Below are 17,027 nucleotides of genomic sequence, written 5' to 3'. Positions count from 1 at the left end.
AAGGCCGATGAGCACCGATACGTTTGATCTATAATTTATCTTCATATGACAAGGATTGAAAAGGATTTGCCAGCAGATTGTTGACTTAATTCATGATGATGACTGCTAGCCAAGATTTTGAAAGTATGATGTTGACATGATCAGTCCAATCAAAGGTACTGTACATATAACATGATTTGACATCATTGTATCTGTAGCCAATGACCCTGAACCTTCTTGGACGGGCACTTCTAATGTAACTCTATGGCAGCATCCAAGGGGCTTGAATTTTCCAGCGCTACCCTTAGATTTTGCAGTGACTTTAGTGTCCCCATGAGTGACAGAACACTGAGCCAATCACGGTGCAACTAGAGAATATAGCCAACCCCTACGCTCCGTATTTTCCGCTGGCTGCCCCACCACCACAGAAAGCACTGAGCTAGGCTGAAACACATGCATTTTGGAGCTGCCTTACTCAAGAAATCAAAAAAGAGACCATGTTTGTCTGCGGCTTTATTAATTCAATGATTTTTTTACATTGTTTGCGAACTGAAATGTGACACATATTAATGGCAAAATAACATGCAAAACAGGCCCCCCCCCCCCCCCCCCCCAAAAAACGAATATGTATGTTATGTGTTTTAGCTAGAAATGTGTGACTCAAAACAGGTGGGACTCTGCTCCACCTGCCCTGAATGACGGGTCGCCACTGGCAAAAAGTATGTCATATCAAGATTTCACCTGGGAAATCCCTCTTTCCCTAAATATAGTGAGTTGTGTATATCTACAAAGTTGCATCTGATGTCTGAAATACAGTAGACCATCTAGGAAACCATCAAACTAAAATGTGGCCTAATATCATTGGCAATACAGGATTCCTGCTTTGTCTGTTATATCTTCAGCGGCTGCAGATGTAGAGTTGAGCCGTCCTGGTCTCCGACGCCTCTTTCTCAGGTTCCTGAGGCGTTCCTCAAGGAAACCAGTAGAAGTGGCATCATCTAAGGGTGTACCAAGCATCCTTGAACATAAAAGTCTGTGTTATTATTATTGTTTAAAGACCCCTTTGTGTTCAATATGGCTAGGATTTGCTCAAACCAATCCAAAGGTATTACACCTTCAAGGGCACCATTTTGGTGGAAATACCAGAGCTCATGCATGAAAGATAATACAGTGAGTTTCAAAATGGAAACCTAACTTACAGTTTTTACCCCTCTGAATCCTCGAGGCAAGGGAACTGTTCCAATAATGAACATGACAGTTGTCTGTCTCAGATGTTGTGCTGAAAGAAAAGAGGGTTACACAGAAAAGACAACTTAAATCAAAGATGCAATATTTACACAACAATCACAGTCACAATTCCCGTCATTATTAGAATAATACTTTGGAGATAAATACACAATGCAGAGACCGAGGACGAGAGGTCAGTACAGTACCAACGATCAAGGGAAATAGTGTATTTTCTGTAATGGGGGATTAATGCAGAGACCAAGGACGAGAGGTCAGTACAGTACCAACGATCAAGGGAAATAGTGTATTTTCTGTAATGGGGGATTAATGCAGAGACCGAGGACGAGAGGTCAGTACAGTACCAACGATCAAGGGAAATAGTGTATTTTCTGTAATGGGGGATTAATGCAGAGACATGGCAGGAATTTGTCTATATATTGACTCTGAAATAGGATACATGTTGTTTGGACGTTGGCCCAGTTTTATTGCAAGTTATTCTAATTGGTCAACCACAGGGCTGGGTTGTAAACTACATCCTGTTCCTTTGTTCACTGGAGAGAATCACAGGAGAGAATCACTGGAGAGAATCACAGGAGAGAATCACAGGAGAGAATCACAGGAGAGAATCACAGGAGAGAATCACTGGAGAGAATCACTGGAGAGAATCACAGGAGAGAATCACTGGAGAGAATCACTGGAGAGAATCACTGGAGAGAATCACTGGAGAGAATCACTGGAGAGAATCACTGGAGAGAATCACTGGAGAGAATCACTGGAGAGAATCACTGGAGAGAATCACAGGAGAGAATCACAGGAGAGAATCACAGGAGAGAATCACAGGAGAGAATCACTGGAGAGAATCACTGGAGAGAATCACTGGAGAGAATCACTGGAGAGAATCACAGGAGAGAATCACAGGAGAGAATCACTGGAGAGAATCACAGGAGAGAATCACAGGAGAGAATCACTGGAGAGCACCACTGAGGACAGGGGAGAATGGTCATCTACTTCCAATCATGATTTGTCCTATTTGAATAAACCTATTTTCCTCCCCCTGATTTGCTTTGAGGTCTGTATTATTAAAGAATAACACGAACTGCTAACATTTGGTGCCGTGATCCGGATGAATTGATCTCAACAAAAACAAGAAAAACGTATCAACTTTGTGTTGATCCAGAAAAAAGAGAGAATACTGAGCGCAACCCACTTTGGGGAGTCAACTCTTAATCTCCTGATTAATGGCATAAGTGCAGGGTGAGTCTATTTTAAAATAACCAAATCAGGTTAAAATTAGTGTGTGCAATGAGTGATATGTATCCGTTATGTACAAGGGGTCGAGTTCCATTACAGACTTCCTTTGTTCTCTATGAAAAGGTTTGAGGCCTTTGTCTTTGTTCTCTATTATAGGGGTTCAAGTCCTCTATTAAAAGGTTAGAGTCTTTTCTTAACTGGTGAAACCTTCTTGTCGCGTAGAAGTGAGTTGCTCGTTGAGAAGCAATTTTTACAGGTGTGGTTAATGTAGGCCTTCAAGAAGCTTTTTGAAGTGAACACACATTTTTATGGGTAGCCAAGCCCTACAGAAACATGTTGGGTTCTAGAAGAGGTTTGAGTCCTTAAAAGGGCTTACATTTTGGGGTTAACTAAATATATAAACATAGAGATATATATATTATACAGCTTTTGAAGTTAATATAATGTCATTGTAAAGTGAGAAAACCACTTACTGTCTTGTGATATGAAGAACCATTTCAAAGTAGAGAAGTGTAGGCAAGAGATAATAAAGAAATATTCCTTCATTGTTGACAAAGATGGAATATTAAATCTGTCTGATACACAAAAAGCTTGGGGGAAAATTCAGAGGATGTCTAAATGTCTGACAAAAACAAGATGGTCTTTAACTGTTTTAGCCAAAGTAAGAAAATGGGATGAGAAATGATTTCTGGACAATCATGACAGGACATTGAAGAGAGATACAGATAGTTTGAAAGCTCTTGGTGAACAGATCAAAACCTTGACAGAAGAAATTCAACAATTACAGACAAGGGGGGCGAAAACAAACTTGACCCCCATCTGCGGATCATTTGTTCCCTCAATCTATCCCCAGGCTGAGTTGTGGAAGGCAGATCAGGTTTCAAGCATCTGGTCAGCACTTTGAATCAACAGATACTGACAGCGGTGACTAGCGGATGGTAATAGAGGGGAGGTACGTGAGGCAACGTTGGCTCCCTCTGCTGGGGATACAGGAGCTGGGCACCCCGACTCGGACAGTTCCAAGTGGAGGTAATTAGAGGAAAGGGCCAACCAGCCGTGGAGGCCAAATAAAAGGAGCACGATGGCACACCGTGAAGGAGAAGGGGGGGGGGGAGACCGACACCAAGCAAAAGAGAGAAGACGGACCGAGCTAAACCTAAGTGATTTCTATGATATATTTATTTACTGTCTGAGTAAAGTTGTTTTTGCGGACTAAAGCCTCCCTGTCTCTGTGTCAATCTCTGCACGCTCAACCCAACACCCCACGGTTTACCACAATGTTTTCCTTAAGGGTCTGACCAATGCAACCACCAATTGGGGAGGGAACCAAATGTGTTCAAAAACCGAAAGAATCGTTTGTTGAATTTGAAGAAAGGTTTAGAGCAGAGGTGGTTCGACACAGTGGCTTACCTGACTTTGTTTTAAATCTATATCTTATTGTAACAGCAAGTACAATATGCCCTTTGTGTTTTATAGAAATGGAAGGTGTTTAATGTGAATGATAATTACTGCTAATGTTTTTTTATGTCTTTTTTCCTGTTTTTATTGTTTTCTAAGAAGACATTTGAAGTATATTTCTTTGTAAAAATGGTCTGGAGGAGTGTAAGAACATTTTGGAGATAAATACACAACGCGGAGACCGAGGACGAGAGGTCAGTACAGTACCAACGATCAAGGGAAATAGTGTATTTTCTGTAATGGGGGATTAATGCAGAGACCGAGGACGAGAGGTCAGTACAGAACCAACGATCAAGGGAAATAGTGTATTTTCTGTAATGGGGGATTAATGCAGAGACCGAGGACGAGAGGTCAGTACAGTACCAACGATCAAGGGAAATAGTGTATTTTCTGTAATAGGGGATTAATGCAGAGACCGAGGACGAGAGGTCAGTACAGTACCAACGATCAAGGGAAATAGTGTATTTTCTGTAATGGGGGATTAATGCAGAGACCAAGGACGAGAGGTCAGTACAGTACCAACGATCAAGGGAAATAGTGTATTTTCTGTAATAGGGGATTAATGCAGAGACCAAGGACGAGAGGTCAGTACAGTACCAAAGATCAAGGGAAATAGTGTATTTTCTGTAATGGGGGATTAATGCAGAGACCAAGGACGACAGGTCAGTACAGTACCAACGATCAAGGGAAATAGTGTATTTTCTGTAATAGGGGATTAATGCAGAGACCGAGGACGAGAGGTCAGTACAGTACCAACGATCAAGGGAAATAGTGTATTTTCTGTAATAGGGGATTAATGCAGAGACCGAGGACGAGAGGTCAGTACAGTACCAACGATCAAGGGAAATAGTGTATTTTCTGTAATAGGGGATTAAAGCAGAGACCGAGGACGAGAGGTCAGTACAGTACCAACGATCAAGGGAAATAGTGTATTTTCTGTAATGGGGGATTAATGCAGAGACCAAGGACGACAGGTCAGTACAGTACCAACGATCAAGGGAAATAGTGTATTTTCTGTAATAGGGGATTAATGCAGAGACCAAGGACGAGAGGTCAGTACAGTACCAACGATCAAGGGAAATAGTGTATTTTCTGTAATGGGGGATTAATGCAGAGACCAAGGACGACAGGTCAGTACAGTACCAACGATCAAGGGAAATAGTGTATTTTCTGTAATAGGGGATTAATGCAGAGACCAAGGACGAGAGGTCAGTACAGTACCAACGATCAAGGGAAATAGTGTATTTTCTGTAATGGGGGATTAATGCAGAGACCAAGGACGAGAGGTCAGTACAGTACTAACGATCAAGGGAAATAGTGTATTTTCTGTAATGGGGGATTAATGCAGAGACCGAGGACGAGAGGTCAGTACAGAACCAACGATCAAGGGAAATAGTGTGTTTTCTGTAATAGGGGATTAATGCAGAGACCGAGGACGAGAGGTCAGTACAGTACCAACGATCAAGGGAAATAGTGTGTTTTCTGTAATAGGGGATTAATGCAGAGACCAAGGACGAGAGGTCAGTACAGTACCAACGATCAAGGGAAATAGTGTATTTTCTGTAATAGGGGATTAATGCAGAGACCGAGGACGAGAGGTCAGTACAGAACCAACGATCAAGGGAAATAGTGTATTTTCTGTAATGGGGGATTAATGCAGAGACCGAGGACGATAGGTCAGTACAGTACCAACGATCAAGGGAAATAGTGTATTTTCTGTAATGGGGGATTAATGCAGAGACCGAGGACGAGAGGTCAGTACAGTACCAACGATCAAGGGAAATAGTGTATTTTCTGTAATGGGGGATTAATGCAGAGACCGAGGACGAGAGGTCAGTACAGTACCAACGATCAAGGGAAATAGTGTATTTTCTGTAATGGGGGATTAATGCAGAGACCGAGGACGAGAGGTCAGTACAGTACCAACGATCAAGGGAAATAGTGTATTTTCTGAAATAGGGGATTAATGCAGAGACCGAGGACGAGAGGTCAGTACAGTACCAACGATCAAGGGAAATAGTGTATTTTCTGTAATGGGGGATTAATGCAGAGACCGAGGACGAGAGGTCAGTACAGTACCAACGATCAAGGGAAATAGTGTATTTTCTGTAATGGGGGATTAATGCAGAGACCGAGGACGAGAGGTCAGTACAGTACCAACGATCAAGGGAAATAGTGTATTTTCTGTAATGGGGGATTAATGCAGAGACCAAGGACGAGAGGTCAGTACAGAACCAACGATCAAGGGAAATAGTGTATTTTCTGTAATAGGGGATTAATGCAGAGACCGAGGACGAGAGGTCAGTACAGAACCAACGATCAAGGGAAATAGTGTATTTTCTGTAATGGGGGATTAATGCAGAGACCGAGGACGATAGGTCAGTACAGTACCAACGATCAAGGGAAATAGTGTATTTTCTGTAATGGGGGATTAATGCAGAGACCGAGGACGAGAGGTCAGTACAGTACCAACGATCAAGGGAAATAGTGTATTTTCTGTAATGGGTGATTAATGCAGAGACCGAGGACGAGAGGTCAGTACAGTACCAACGATCAAGGGAAATAGTGTATTTTCTGTAATGGGGGATTAATGCAGAGACCGAGGACGAGAGGTCAGTACAGTACCAACGATCAAGGGAAATAGTGTATTTTCTGTAATAGGGGATTAATGCAGAGACCGAGGACGAGAGGTCAGTACAGTACCAACGATCAAGGGAAATAGTGTATTTTCTGTAATGGGGGATTAATGCAGAGACCGAGGACGAGAGGTCAGTACAGTACCAACGATCAAGGGAAATAGTGTATTTTCTGTAATAGGGGATTAATGCAGAGACCAAGGACGAGAGGTCAGTACAGTACCAACGATCAAGGGAAATAGTGTATTTTCTGTAATGGGGGATTAATGCAGAGACCAAGGACGAGAGGTCAGTACAGTACCAACGATCAAGGGAAATAGTGTATTTTCTGTAATGGGGGATTAATGCAGAGACCGAGGACGAGAGGTCAGTACAGTACCAACGATCAAGGGAAATAGTGTATTTTCTGTAATGGGGGATTAATGCAGAGACCGAGGACGAGAGGTCAGTACAGTACCAACGATCAAGGGAAATAGTGTATTTTCTGTAATGGGGGATTAATGCAGAGACCGAGGACGAGAGGTCAGTACAGTACCAACGATCAAGGGAAATAGTGTATTTTCTGTAATAGGGGATTAATGCAGAGAACAAGGACGAGAGGTCAGTACAGTACCAACGATCAAAGGAAATAGTGTATTTTCTGTAATGGGGGATTAATGCAGAGACCGAGGACGAGAGGTCAGTACAGTACCAACGATCAAGGGAAATAGTGTATTTTCTGTAATAGGGGATTAATGCAGAGACCGAGGACGAGAGGTCAGTACAGTACCAACGATCAAGGGAAATAGTGTATTTTCTGTAATGGGGGATTAATGCAAAGACCGAGGACGAGAGGTCAGTACAGTACCAACGATCAAGGGAAATAGTGTATTTTCTGTAATGGGGGATTAATGCAGAGACCGAGGACGAGAGGTCAGTACAGTACCAACGATCAAGGGAAATAGTGTATTTTCTGTAATGGGGGATTAATGCAGAGACCGAGGACGAGAGGTCAGTACAGTACCAACGATCAAGGGAAATAGTGTATTTTCTGTAATGGGGGATTAATGCAGAGACCGAGGACGAGAGGTCAGTACAGTACCAACGATCAAGGGAAATAGTGTATTTTCTGTAATGGGGGATTAATGCAGAGACCGAGGACGAGAGGTCAGTACAGTACCAACGATCAAGGGAAATAGTGTATTTTCTGTAATAGGGGATTAATGCAGAGACCAAGGACGAGAGGTCAGTACAGTACCAACGATCAAGGGAAATAGTGTATTTTCTGTAATGGGGGATTAATGCAGAGACCAAGGACGAGAGGTCAGTACAGTACCAACGATCAAGGGAAATAGTGTATTTTCTGTAATGGGGGATTAATGCAGAGACCGAGGACGAGAGGTCAGTACAGTACCAACGATCAAGGGAAATAGTGTATTTTCTGTAATGGGGGATTAATGCAGAGCCCGAGGACGAGAGGTCAGTACAGTACCAACGATCAAGGGAAATAGTGTATTTTCTGTAATGGGGGATTAATGCAGAGACCAAGGACGAGAGGTCAGTACAGAACCAACGATCAAGGGAAATAGTGTATTTTCTGTAATGGGGGATTAATGCAGAGACCGAGGACGAGAGGTCAGTACAGTACCAACGATCAAGGGAAATAGTGTATTTTCTGTAATAGGGGATTAATGCAGAGACCAAGGACGAGAGGTCAGTACAGTACCAACGATCAAAGGAAATAGTGTATTTTCTGTAATGGGGGATTAATGCAGAGACCGAGGACGAGAGGTCAGTACAGTACCAACGATCAAGGGAAATAGTGTATTTTCTGTAATAGGGGATTAATGCAGAGACCGAGGACGAGAGGTCAGTACAGTACCAACGATCAAGGGAAATAGTGTATTTTCTGTAATGGTGGATTAATGCAAAGACCGAGGACGAGAGGTCAGTACAGTACCAACGATCAAGGGAAATAGTGTATTTTCTGTAATAGGGGATTAATGCAGAGACCGAGGACGAGAGGTCAGTACAGTACCAACGATCAAGGGAAATAGTGTATTTTCTGTAATGGGGGATTAATGCAAAGACCGAGGACGAGAGGTCAGTACAGTACCAACGATCAAGGGAAATAGTGTATTTTCTGTAATGGGGGATTAATGCAGAGACCGAGGACGAGAGGTCAGTACAGTACCAACGATCAAGGGAAATAGTGTATTTTCTGTAATGGGGGATTAATGCAGAGACCAAGGACGAGAGGTCAGTACAGTACCAACGATCAAGGGAAATAGTGTATTTTCTGTAATAGGGGATTAATGCAGAGACCAAGGACGAGAGGTCAGTACAGTACCAACGATCAAGGGAAATAGTGTATTTTCTGTAATAGGGGATTAATGCAGAGACCAAGGACGAGAGGTCAGTACAGTACCAACGATCAAGGGAAATAGTGTATTTTCTGTAATGGGGGATTAATGCAGAGACCGAGGACGAGAGGTCAGTACAGTACCAACGATCAAGGGAAGTAGTGTATTTTCTGTAATGGGGGATTAATACGGAGACCGAGGACGAGAGGTCAGTACAGTACCAACGATCAAGGGAAATAGTGTATTTTCTGTAATAGGGGATTAATGCAGAGACCGAGGACGAGAGGTCAGTACAGTACCAACGATCAAGGGAAGTAGTGTATTTTCTGTAATGGGGGATTAATACGGAGACATGGCAGGAATCTGTCTATATATTGAGTCTGAAATAGGATACTTGTTGTTTGGACGTTGGCCCAGTTTTATTGCAAATTATTTTAATTGGTCAACCACAGGGCTGGGTTATAAACTACATCCTGTCCCTTTGTTCACTGGAGAGAATCACAGGAGAGAATCACAGGAGAGAATCACAGGAGAGACTCACAGGAGAGAATCACAGGAGAGAATCACAGGAGAGAATCACAGGAGAGAATCACTGGAGAGAATCACAGGAGAGAATCACTGGAGAGAGGGGAGAATGACCATCTACTTCCAAACATGATTTGTCCTATTTTAATAAACCTATTTTCTTCCCCCTGATTTGCATTGGGGTCTGTGTTACTAAAGAACATCAACTGCTAACATTAGTACCATTAATGTTGTAACTACTGCAGAACACACGTTTCTCCAAACCTCTGGATGTGGTGTGAAATCAACACCCTGACCATAGATGATGTCTGCTTGATTGAGATGCATAGGTAGCCTAGCAGTTAAGACCATTGGGCCAGTAACCGAAATGTCTCTGGTTTGAATTCCCAAGCCGACTAGGTGAAAAATCTGTTGATGTGCCCTTGAGCAAGACACAACCCTAATTGTGCCTATAAGTCACTCTGGATAACAATGTTTGGGCACTGCATCTCAGTGCTAGAGACGTCACTGTAGACCCTGGTTCGATTCCATGCTGTATCACAACTGGCCGTGATTGGGAGTCCCATAGGGCGTTGCTCAATTAGCCCAGCGTTGTCCGGGTTAGGGTTTGGCTGAGGTAGGCCGTCATTGTCAATAAGAATTTGTTCTTAACTGACTTGTCAAGTTAAATAAAGGTTAAATAGTCTGCTAAAATGTAATGCGAAGCCCTGCATTGAGGCTGGCCACAACGACCTTTGCCCTCCGGTGTTTGTCTATGTTCAAAACAGTGCCAGTTGAGTCTTACACTTGATCTGCAGCCAATCAGAGAACTTGTGAATTATGCCACAACAGATGCAGAGCCTTAAAGAAGAATATAAAAACGTAATCAGTCACTGTTTTCATATATTCAAACTTGGTGATAGATAATACATACAACCTGCAACAGCCCTCCTGACAGCATAAGGAAGTAACTGGAAGCCATGTTGAGATGGTGTACTGCACTTAGATGTGTGAAGAGATCTTTACAGTTATCGACAACTTTTTCTTCTAAAATAAACCCCATCCTTATCTACCATGCATTCACTGTTAACCAATCTTTGTGATGCAGGGCTCTACAGTGTGACCATTTTACTCCCATACTGTATGTGTCAAAACAATAGATGTGAAAAACTGAAAAAAAAAGTCAAGTATTAGCAGGTGTGAGTTGTGCTTTGCATCAACAAATTGCTGTCATAGTTATTTTCAAAGTATTTCGTTTTCTGCCGTTTTGTTTCATAGAGGTAGCTAATCACACAAACTTCTATGAGTCCCATAAAGCCCACCTCGAGCAGCAACAGTACTTGGCGGGGGCTGTGCGCACTGAGAGTCGCATAAAGCCCACCTCGAGCAGCAACAGTACTTGGCGGGGGCTGTGCGCACTGAGAGTCGCATAAAGCCCACCTCGAGCAGCAACAGTACTTGGTGGGGGCTGTGCGCACTGAGAGTCCCATAAAGCCCACCTCGAGCAGCAACAGTACTTGGTGGGGGCTGTGCGCACTGAGAGTCCCATATACTTGGTGGGGGCTGTGCGCACTGAGAGTCCCATAAAGCCCACCTCGAGCAGCAACAGTACTTGGTGGGGGCTGTGCGCACTGAGAGTCCCATAAAGCCCACCTCGAGCAGCAACAGTACTTGGTGGGGGCTGTGCGCACTGAGAGTCGCATAAAGCCCACCTCGAGCAGCAACAGTACTTGGCGGGGGCTGTGCGCACTGAGTGAAGTGCTGAAATATTTTTTTTTACAAGCACACAGGCACAAAAGTTGGTCTAACTTAACCACAAGTCTACTAAAGTGTGACTGTACTTGTGTTCCTTGGCTATTTGCATAATTTTGTTCACACACTAGTGTTTTTCAATGTTAGTTTAAGCTTGCTCAACTGCTAGCGAATAGACACGTCAGAGAATCTGATCTCTCACAGACAGACGTGTGAGTGCGAGTCCCACCAGAGGATTTGAGAAAGTTTTTATTCAACAAGTGTTTTTATGATAAGAAATGACTAACAGTTAGCGCATAAAACATTTTATTCAACAAGTGTTTGTCATTTATTATGATAAAATCACTCTTCCTCAAATATTTTAATTGTGCTCCTAAATGTATTTAGGACATGTGCTCCTTGTAAAACATGTCAGCGTAGAGCTCTATGATGAGGTCACTTTTTGGGAAACAGCGATGGTGGATCGATCTAGCATAATGAAAACTAGTGGAAACCCTTCTCTCAGGCCAAACGTGCTGGTCATCAAGTTATCGTGTGAGGTAGTGGCCGTTGTTGCCATGAGAAAAGGGTAACCAGTGGAACACAAACAACATTGTAAATACAACCTATATGTCACGTTCTGACCTTTGTTTTTCCTTTGTTTTGTCTTCATTTAGTATGGTCAGGGCGTGAGTTGGGGTGGGCAGTCTATGTTTTGTGTTTCTATGTTTAGGTTTCTGTTTCGGCCTAGTATGGTTCTCAATCAGAGTCAGGTGTCGTTAGTTGTCTCTGATTGAGAATCATACTTAGGTAGCCTGGGTTTCACTGTTGGTTTTTTTCCGTGTCTGTGTTTGTCGCCACACGGTACTGTTTCGGTCTGGTATTTTCACGTATTCGTTTATTGTTTCTTGTATTTCATTAGTGTTCAGTTTCTGTTTTTAAAATAAACTATATGAACACGTACCACGCAGCATCTTGGTCCGATCCTTACTCCTCTTCAGGAGAAAAAGAAATCTACCGTTACACTATACTTATCTGTTTATTTATTCTCGCTTTCATATTTAAACTATTTGCTAATTATTGTCTATTAAATTTGCTCTTGCAATGTAAACATATGTTTCCCACACCAATAAAGCCCTTTGAATTCCATGTCATTGAATAGTGGGGCAGCTGAGGGGGAAAAAAAACGTTTTTTTTTGTTGCATTTTTGGCACAAATGTAGATTTGACAGCTTCAGCCCCTGTGGAGCAGGGCAGAATATACACTTGAATAAAGGAGGTCAGGTCCAAGCCACTAGTACATTAGCTTGGTTAGTTCCAGGGTTTTTAATGAAGTACCTTGTCCTGATAACACTTCTTCAAAGGGTGTATATTGTCTGTTGCTGTGTTTGGAAGCACTGACCCAATAATTATTATTTTGAATGATGAGGTTGGAGGTCCCTTAGAGTGCAGGAAGTGATGGAACACCTCATAGGAGCTTAACTGCCATAGTGGACAGAACACTAGTCTGTCACAGGGCCTTGCCCCACTCTAGTTGCTTAATGCTGTGGTGGCTCCAAGCAGAGACGGTCTCATTTTTACTGTCTTAGGTACGGCTTGGCTGGGAATCGAAATAAGAACTTTCCACTCTCATGGCAAACACTCTCACCAAAAATGACAGCCACTGAGTTGGATATATATATACTACATGGCCTTTAATTTGCAGAACATATTCAGCTGAAATTAGAAAAACTAGTGTGTCATACTTTGTTCATGTGTCACATATACTCCCTCTCCGGCCTCTAGGTCACCAGGCTGCTCAAAATCCTGCACACCTGTCACCATCGTCAAGCACACCTGTGCCTCATGACAATCACCAGGACCCCATCACCTCCTTGATTATCTTCCCTGTATCTGTCCCTCCCCTTGGTTCTTTCCTCAGGTGTTATTGACTCTGTTTCATGTCGGTGTGTTGTTTGTGTTTATTTATTTATTAAAACACTCACTCACTCCCTGTACTTGCTTCCTGACTCTCGGTGCACTCGTTACATCATGAAACAGCTTGAAAGTAAAATATATTGTGCCAAGCACAGTTCTGACAAACACAGCTTAAGATAGTTGTCCACAGCAATTGTGAACTATTCCAACTTAATGGCTGTGATATTTTCCATTGCAAAGTAGCTTTCGCAGCCATTTGTTTACATGCTCATGTTACTGGTAGGATGTGAACACCAGTCATTAGACCTAAACAAATATTTAGAATATGGCCAAGGGTGGTTGTAAGTTGCAGGCAGGGCTACTTCATCACTATAACATTTTAACTCACCTCTGCTACACTTATCCTAAAAAAAATTATAATAAATAAATAAAATGTTTGGTCTAAATGACTGTTTCCCTCTATTTTATTTTTATTTTTTTATTTCACCTTTATTTAACCAGGTAGGCTAGTTGAGAACAAGTTCTCATTTGCAACTGCGACCTGGCCAAGATAAAGCATAGCAGTATGAGCAGACAACACAGAGTTACACATGGAGTAAACAATTAACAAGTCAATAACACAGTAGAAAACAAAGGGGGAGTCTATATACAATGTGTGCAAAAGGCATGAGGTAGGCGAATAATTACAATTTTGCAGATTAACACTGGAGTGATAAATGATCAGATGGTCATGTACAGGTAGAGATATTGGTGTGCAAAAGAGCAGAAAAGTAAATAAATAAAAACCGTATGGGGATGAGGTAGGTGAAAATGGGTGGGCTATTTACCAATAGACTATGTACAGCTGCAGCGATCGGTTAGCTGCTCAGATAGCTGATGTTTGAAGTTGGTGAGGGAGATAAAAGTCTCCAACTTCAGCGATTTTTGCAATTCGTTCCAGTCACAGGCAGCAGAGTACTGGAACGAAAGGCGGCCAAATGAGGTGTTGGCTTTAGGGATGATCAGTGAGATACACCTGCTGGAGCGCATGCTACGGATGGGTGTTGCCATCGTGACCAGTGAGCTGAGATAAGGCGGAGCTTTACCTAGCATGGACTTGTAGATGACCTGGAGCCAGTGGGTCTGGCGACGAATATGTAGCGAGGGCCAGCCGACTAGAGCATACAAGTCGCAGTGGTGGGTGGTATAAGGTGCTTTAGTGACAAAACGGATGGCACTGTGATAGACTGCATCCAGTTTGCTGAGTAGAGTGTTGGAAGCCATTTTGTAGATGACATCGCCGAAGTCGAGGATCGGTAGGATAGTCAGTTTTAATAGGGTAAGCTTGGCGGCGTGAGTGAAGGAGGCTTTGTTGCGGAATAGAAAGCCGACTCTTGATTTGATTTTCGATTGGAGATGTTTGATATGAGTCTGGAAGGAGAGTTTGCAGTCTAGCCAGACACCTAGGTACTTATAGATGTCCACATATTCCAGGTCGGAACCATCCAGGGTGGTGATGCTAGGCGGGCATGCGGGTGCAGGCAGCGATCGGTTGAAAAGCATGCATTTGGTTTTACTAGCGTTTAAGAGCAGTCGGAGGCCACGGAAGGAGTGTTGTATGGCATTGAAGCTTGTTTGGAGGTTAGATAGCACAGTGTCCAATGACGGGCCGAAAGTATATAGAATGGTGTCGTCTGCGTAGAGGTGGATCAGGGAATCGCCCGCAGCAAGAGCAACATCATTGATGTATACAGAGAAAAGAGTCGGCCCGAGAATTGAACCCTGTGGCACCCCCATAGAGACTGCCAGAGGACCGGACAGCATGCCATCCGATTTGACACACTGAACTCTGTCTGCAAAGTAATTGGTGAACCAGGCAAGGCAGTCATCCGAAAAACCGAGGCTACTGAGTCTGCCGATAAGAATATGGTGATTGACAGAGTCGAAAGCCTTGGCAAGGTCGATGAAGACGGCTGCACAGTACTGTCTTTTATCGATGGCGGTTATGATATCGTTTAGTACCTTGAGTGTGGCTGAGGTGCACCCGTGACCGGCTCGGAAACCAGATTGCACAGCGGAGAAGGTACAGTGGGATTCGAGATGGTCAGTGACCTGTTTGTTGACTTGGCTTTCGAAGACCTTAGATAGGCAGGGCAGGATGGATATAGGTCTGTAACAGTTTGGGTCCAGGGTGTCTCCCCCTTTGAAGAGGGGGATGACTGCGGCAGCTTTCCAATCCTTGGGGATCTCAGACGATATGAAAGAGAGGTTGAACAGGCTGGTAATAGGGGTTGCGACAATGGTGGCGGATAGTTTCAGAAATAGAGGGTCCAGATTGTCAAGCCCAGCTGATTTGTACGGGTCCAGGTTTTGCTATAATTGTATTATCCTGTGTTACTGTCAAACCTTTTGGTTTTCAGGAGATCCAGGGCCAGAAATATGGGCAAGAAGTGTATTCATTTTAAAAGGCAATTACTTTTTGTAGATTAAAGATTTGTAAAATAGTGGGACAGTCTGCAGCCTTTTGGTAAAATGGCTGACACGCCCCCCGGGGGCCAAAGCTGTGGGGGTTCCATATCGAAATCTTTTCAGGGTACCTACATTTAATTCTGTGTCACATTTGGTGTGTTCATCTCAAAATAGGTCAACTGTAATTGTATTACTGTCTGTGGCCATTTCAAAAGATGACCACCACGCCCCTGGGATGTCCAGAAACCTACCTCTGTTCCAAATTGCACCTCTCTTCTGAATTGGAAGATAATGGTAGGGCAACCGTTGGGGGCCATTTAAAAAAATGGCTGCCACACCCCTCCCCCCCCTAGGATCCAAATCTGGAGTGGCTCTATATCTGAATCTTTTCAGGTGGGTAGGTAGCCTAGCGGTTAAGAGCGTTGGGCCAGTAACCAAAGGTTGATGGTTTGAATCCCAGAACAGACTATGTGAAAAATCTGTTGATGTGCTCTTGAGCAAAACACTCAACACTAACTGCTCTGGATCAGAGTTTCTACTAAAATGTCAAGATTTGACAGGAATCTATCTCTGTGCATAATGTAGCGCTTTTATCACAAAATGCATGATGGTTCCAGATTTTTCAGCTTAAAAGCTTGATGAGAAGATTCAGGGCCATGCACAGAGGTTTTTGGGTACATGTGCTCAAACCAAACATGGCACCTCAAAAATAACATTTCCTGCGACTGTGGTCACAGACTTGTTGAGAAAGTTTTACTAACAAAGGGGAAAGCAGCACAATCTTAACAATTCGAGGAGTAAAGTATTTTACGAAACTATTTTGAAACGGAATCAATTCTGCACTCATTAACAATAACCAACACAATTCCAGTCAAAATAGATGTAAGATGTACTGTACTATATCGAACCTAACTCCAAATGTTGCCTGTCATTACAACCATAAAGGTATTTTCAAAACGCAAGATACAGAAATAAACTGCATTTTACACCTGCATTTGGAGCAGAAAGTCATTCATGTTAGCAGCCAATAACAAGTAGGTATACATTATGTCACAACCCTGGAGTCCAGAGCAAGCTAAATCATACACCCATACGGCCTGCTTGTAGCAGAGGTTTCAGGATCGGATGGAAAGCATGTTCTGTCTGCACCATCACGTTGGAGGGTGTTTTCTATGGTGTTTATTCTATACAAGAGCAAGGTAATGTTGATTATGAAGTATTTACTTCAGTATCACTCTGTAGCGTACATACAGTTCCATTCAGTGCATAGTAAGTAATGTCTAACTTGGCTCACTAGTACTAGATAGAATCACACTCAGAAACACATGACAGCAGCACCATCTATTGGCTTGGCGACATCTAGTAACATCTTCCTTTAGCCCACAAATGAAGATAACTCCTATTCGACTCATTGAACAGGAGTACTGGGGTTAGACCTGTGCCAGTGAAAACATGACCCTGGTAAGAAAAACACAGAACTAACTGTGTCTCATTCAAGAACCTTCAGAAGCATCAACTTTAAAGTCAACAAGCAG

The 17,027-nt window shown here is 43.0% G+C and overlaps 1 protein-coding gene across 3 annotated transcripts in view; it reads right to left on the bottom strand.

Annotated features, from left to right (window-relative positions):
- Positions 1-479: 479 nt before the first annotated feature.
- The window catches only part of LOC149983618 (receptor-type tyrosine-protein phosphatase C-like), a 48,616-nt gene continuing 32,068 nt past the window's right edge, over positions 480-17,027 (bottom strand). For all 3 annotated transcript variants that reach the window (XM_090236260.1, XM_090236261.1, XM_090236259.1), the window contains 2 exons: positions 1,179-1,258; positions 480-997 (listed from right to left, as the gene is read on the bottom strand). In XM_090236260.1, the coding sequence (XP_090092386.1) occupies positions 996-997; positions 1,179-1,258 (82 nt within the window). In that variant the 3' untranslated portion in view covers positions 480-995. The remainder of the gene's footprint in view (positions 998-1,178; positions 1,259-17,027) is intronic.

Source organism: Oncorhynchus mykiss, chromosome 5 (assembly GCF_057628025.1).
Source record: "Oncorhynchus mykiss isolate SJ-2025 chromosome 5, ASM5762802v1, whole genome shotgun sequence".
Classification (NCBI taxonomy): domain Eukaryota; kingdom Metazoa; phylum Chordata; class Actinopteri; order Salmoniformes; family Salmonidae; genus Oncorhynchus; species Oncorhynchus mykiss.
The sequence above is the reverse complement of the archived record's forward strand: the minus strand, read 5'-3'. Positions and strand labels throughout refer to the sequence as shown.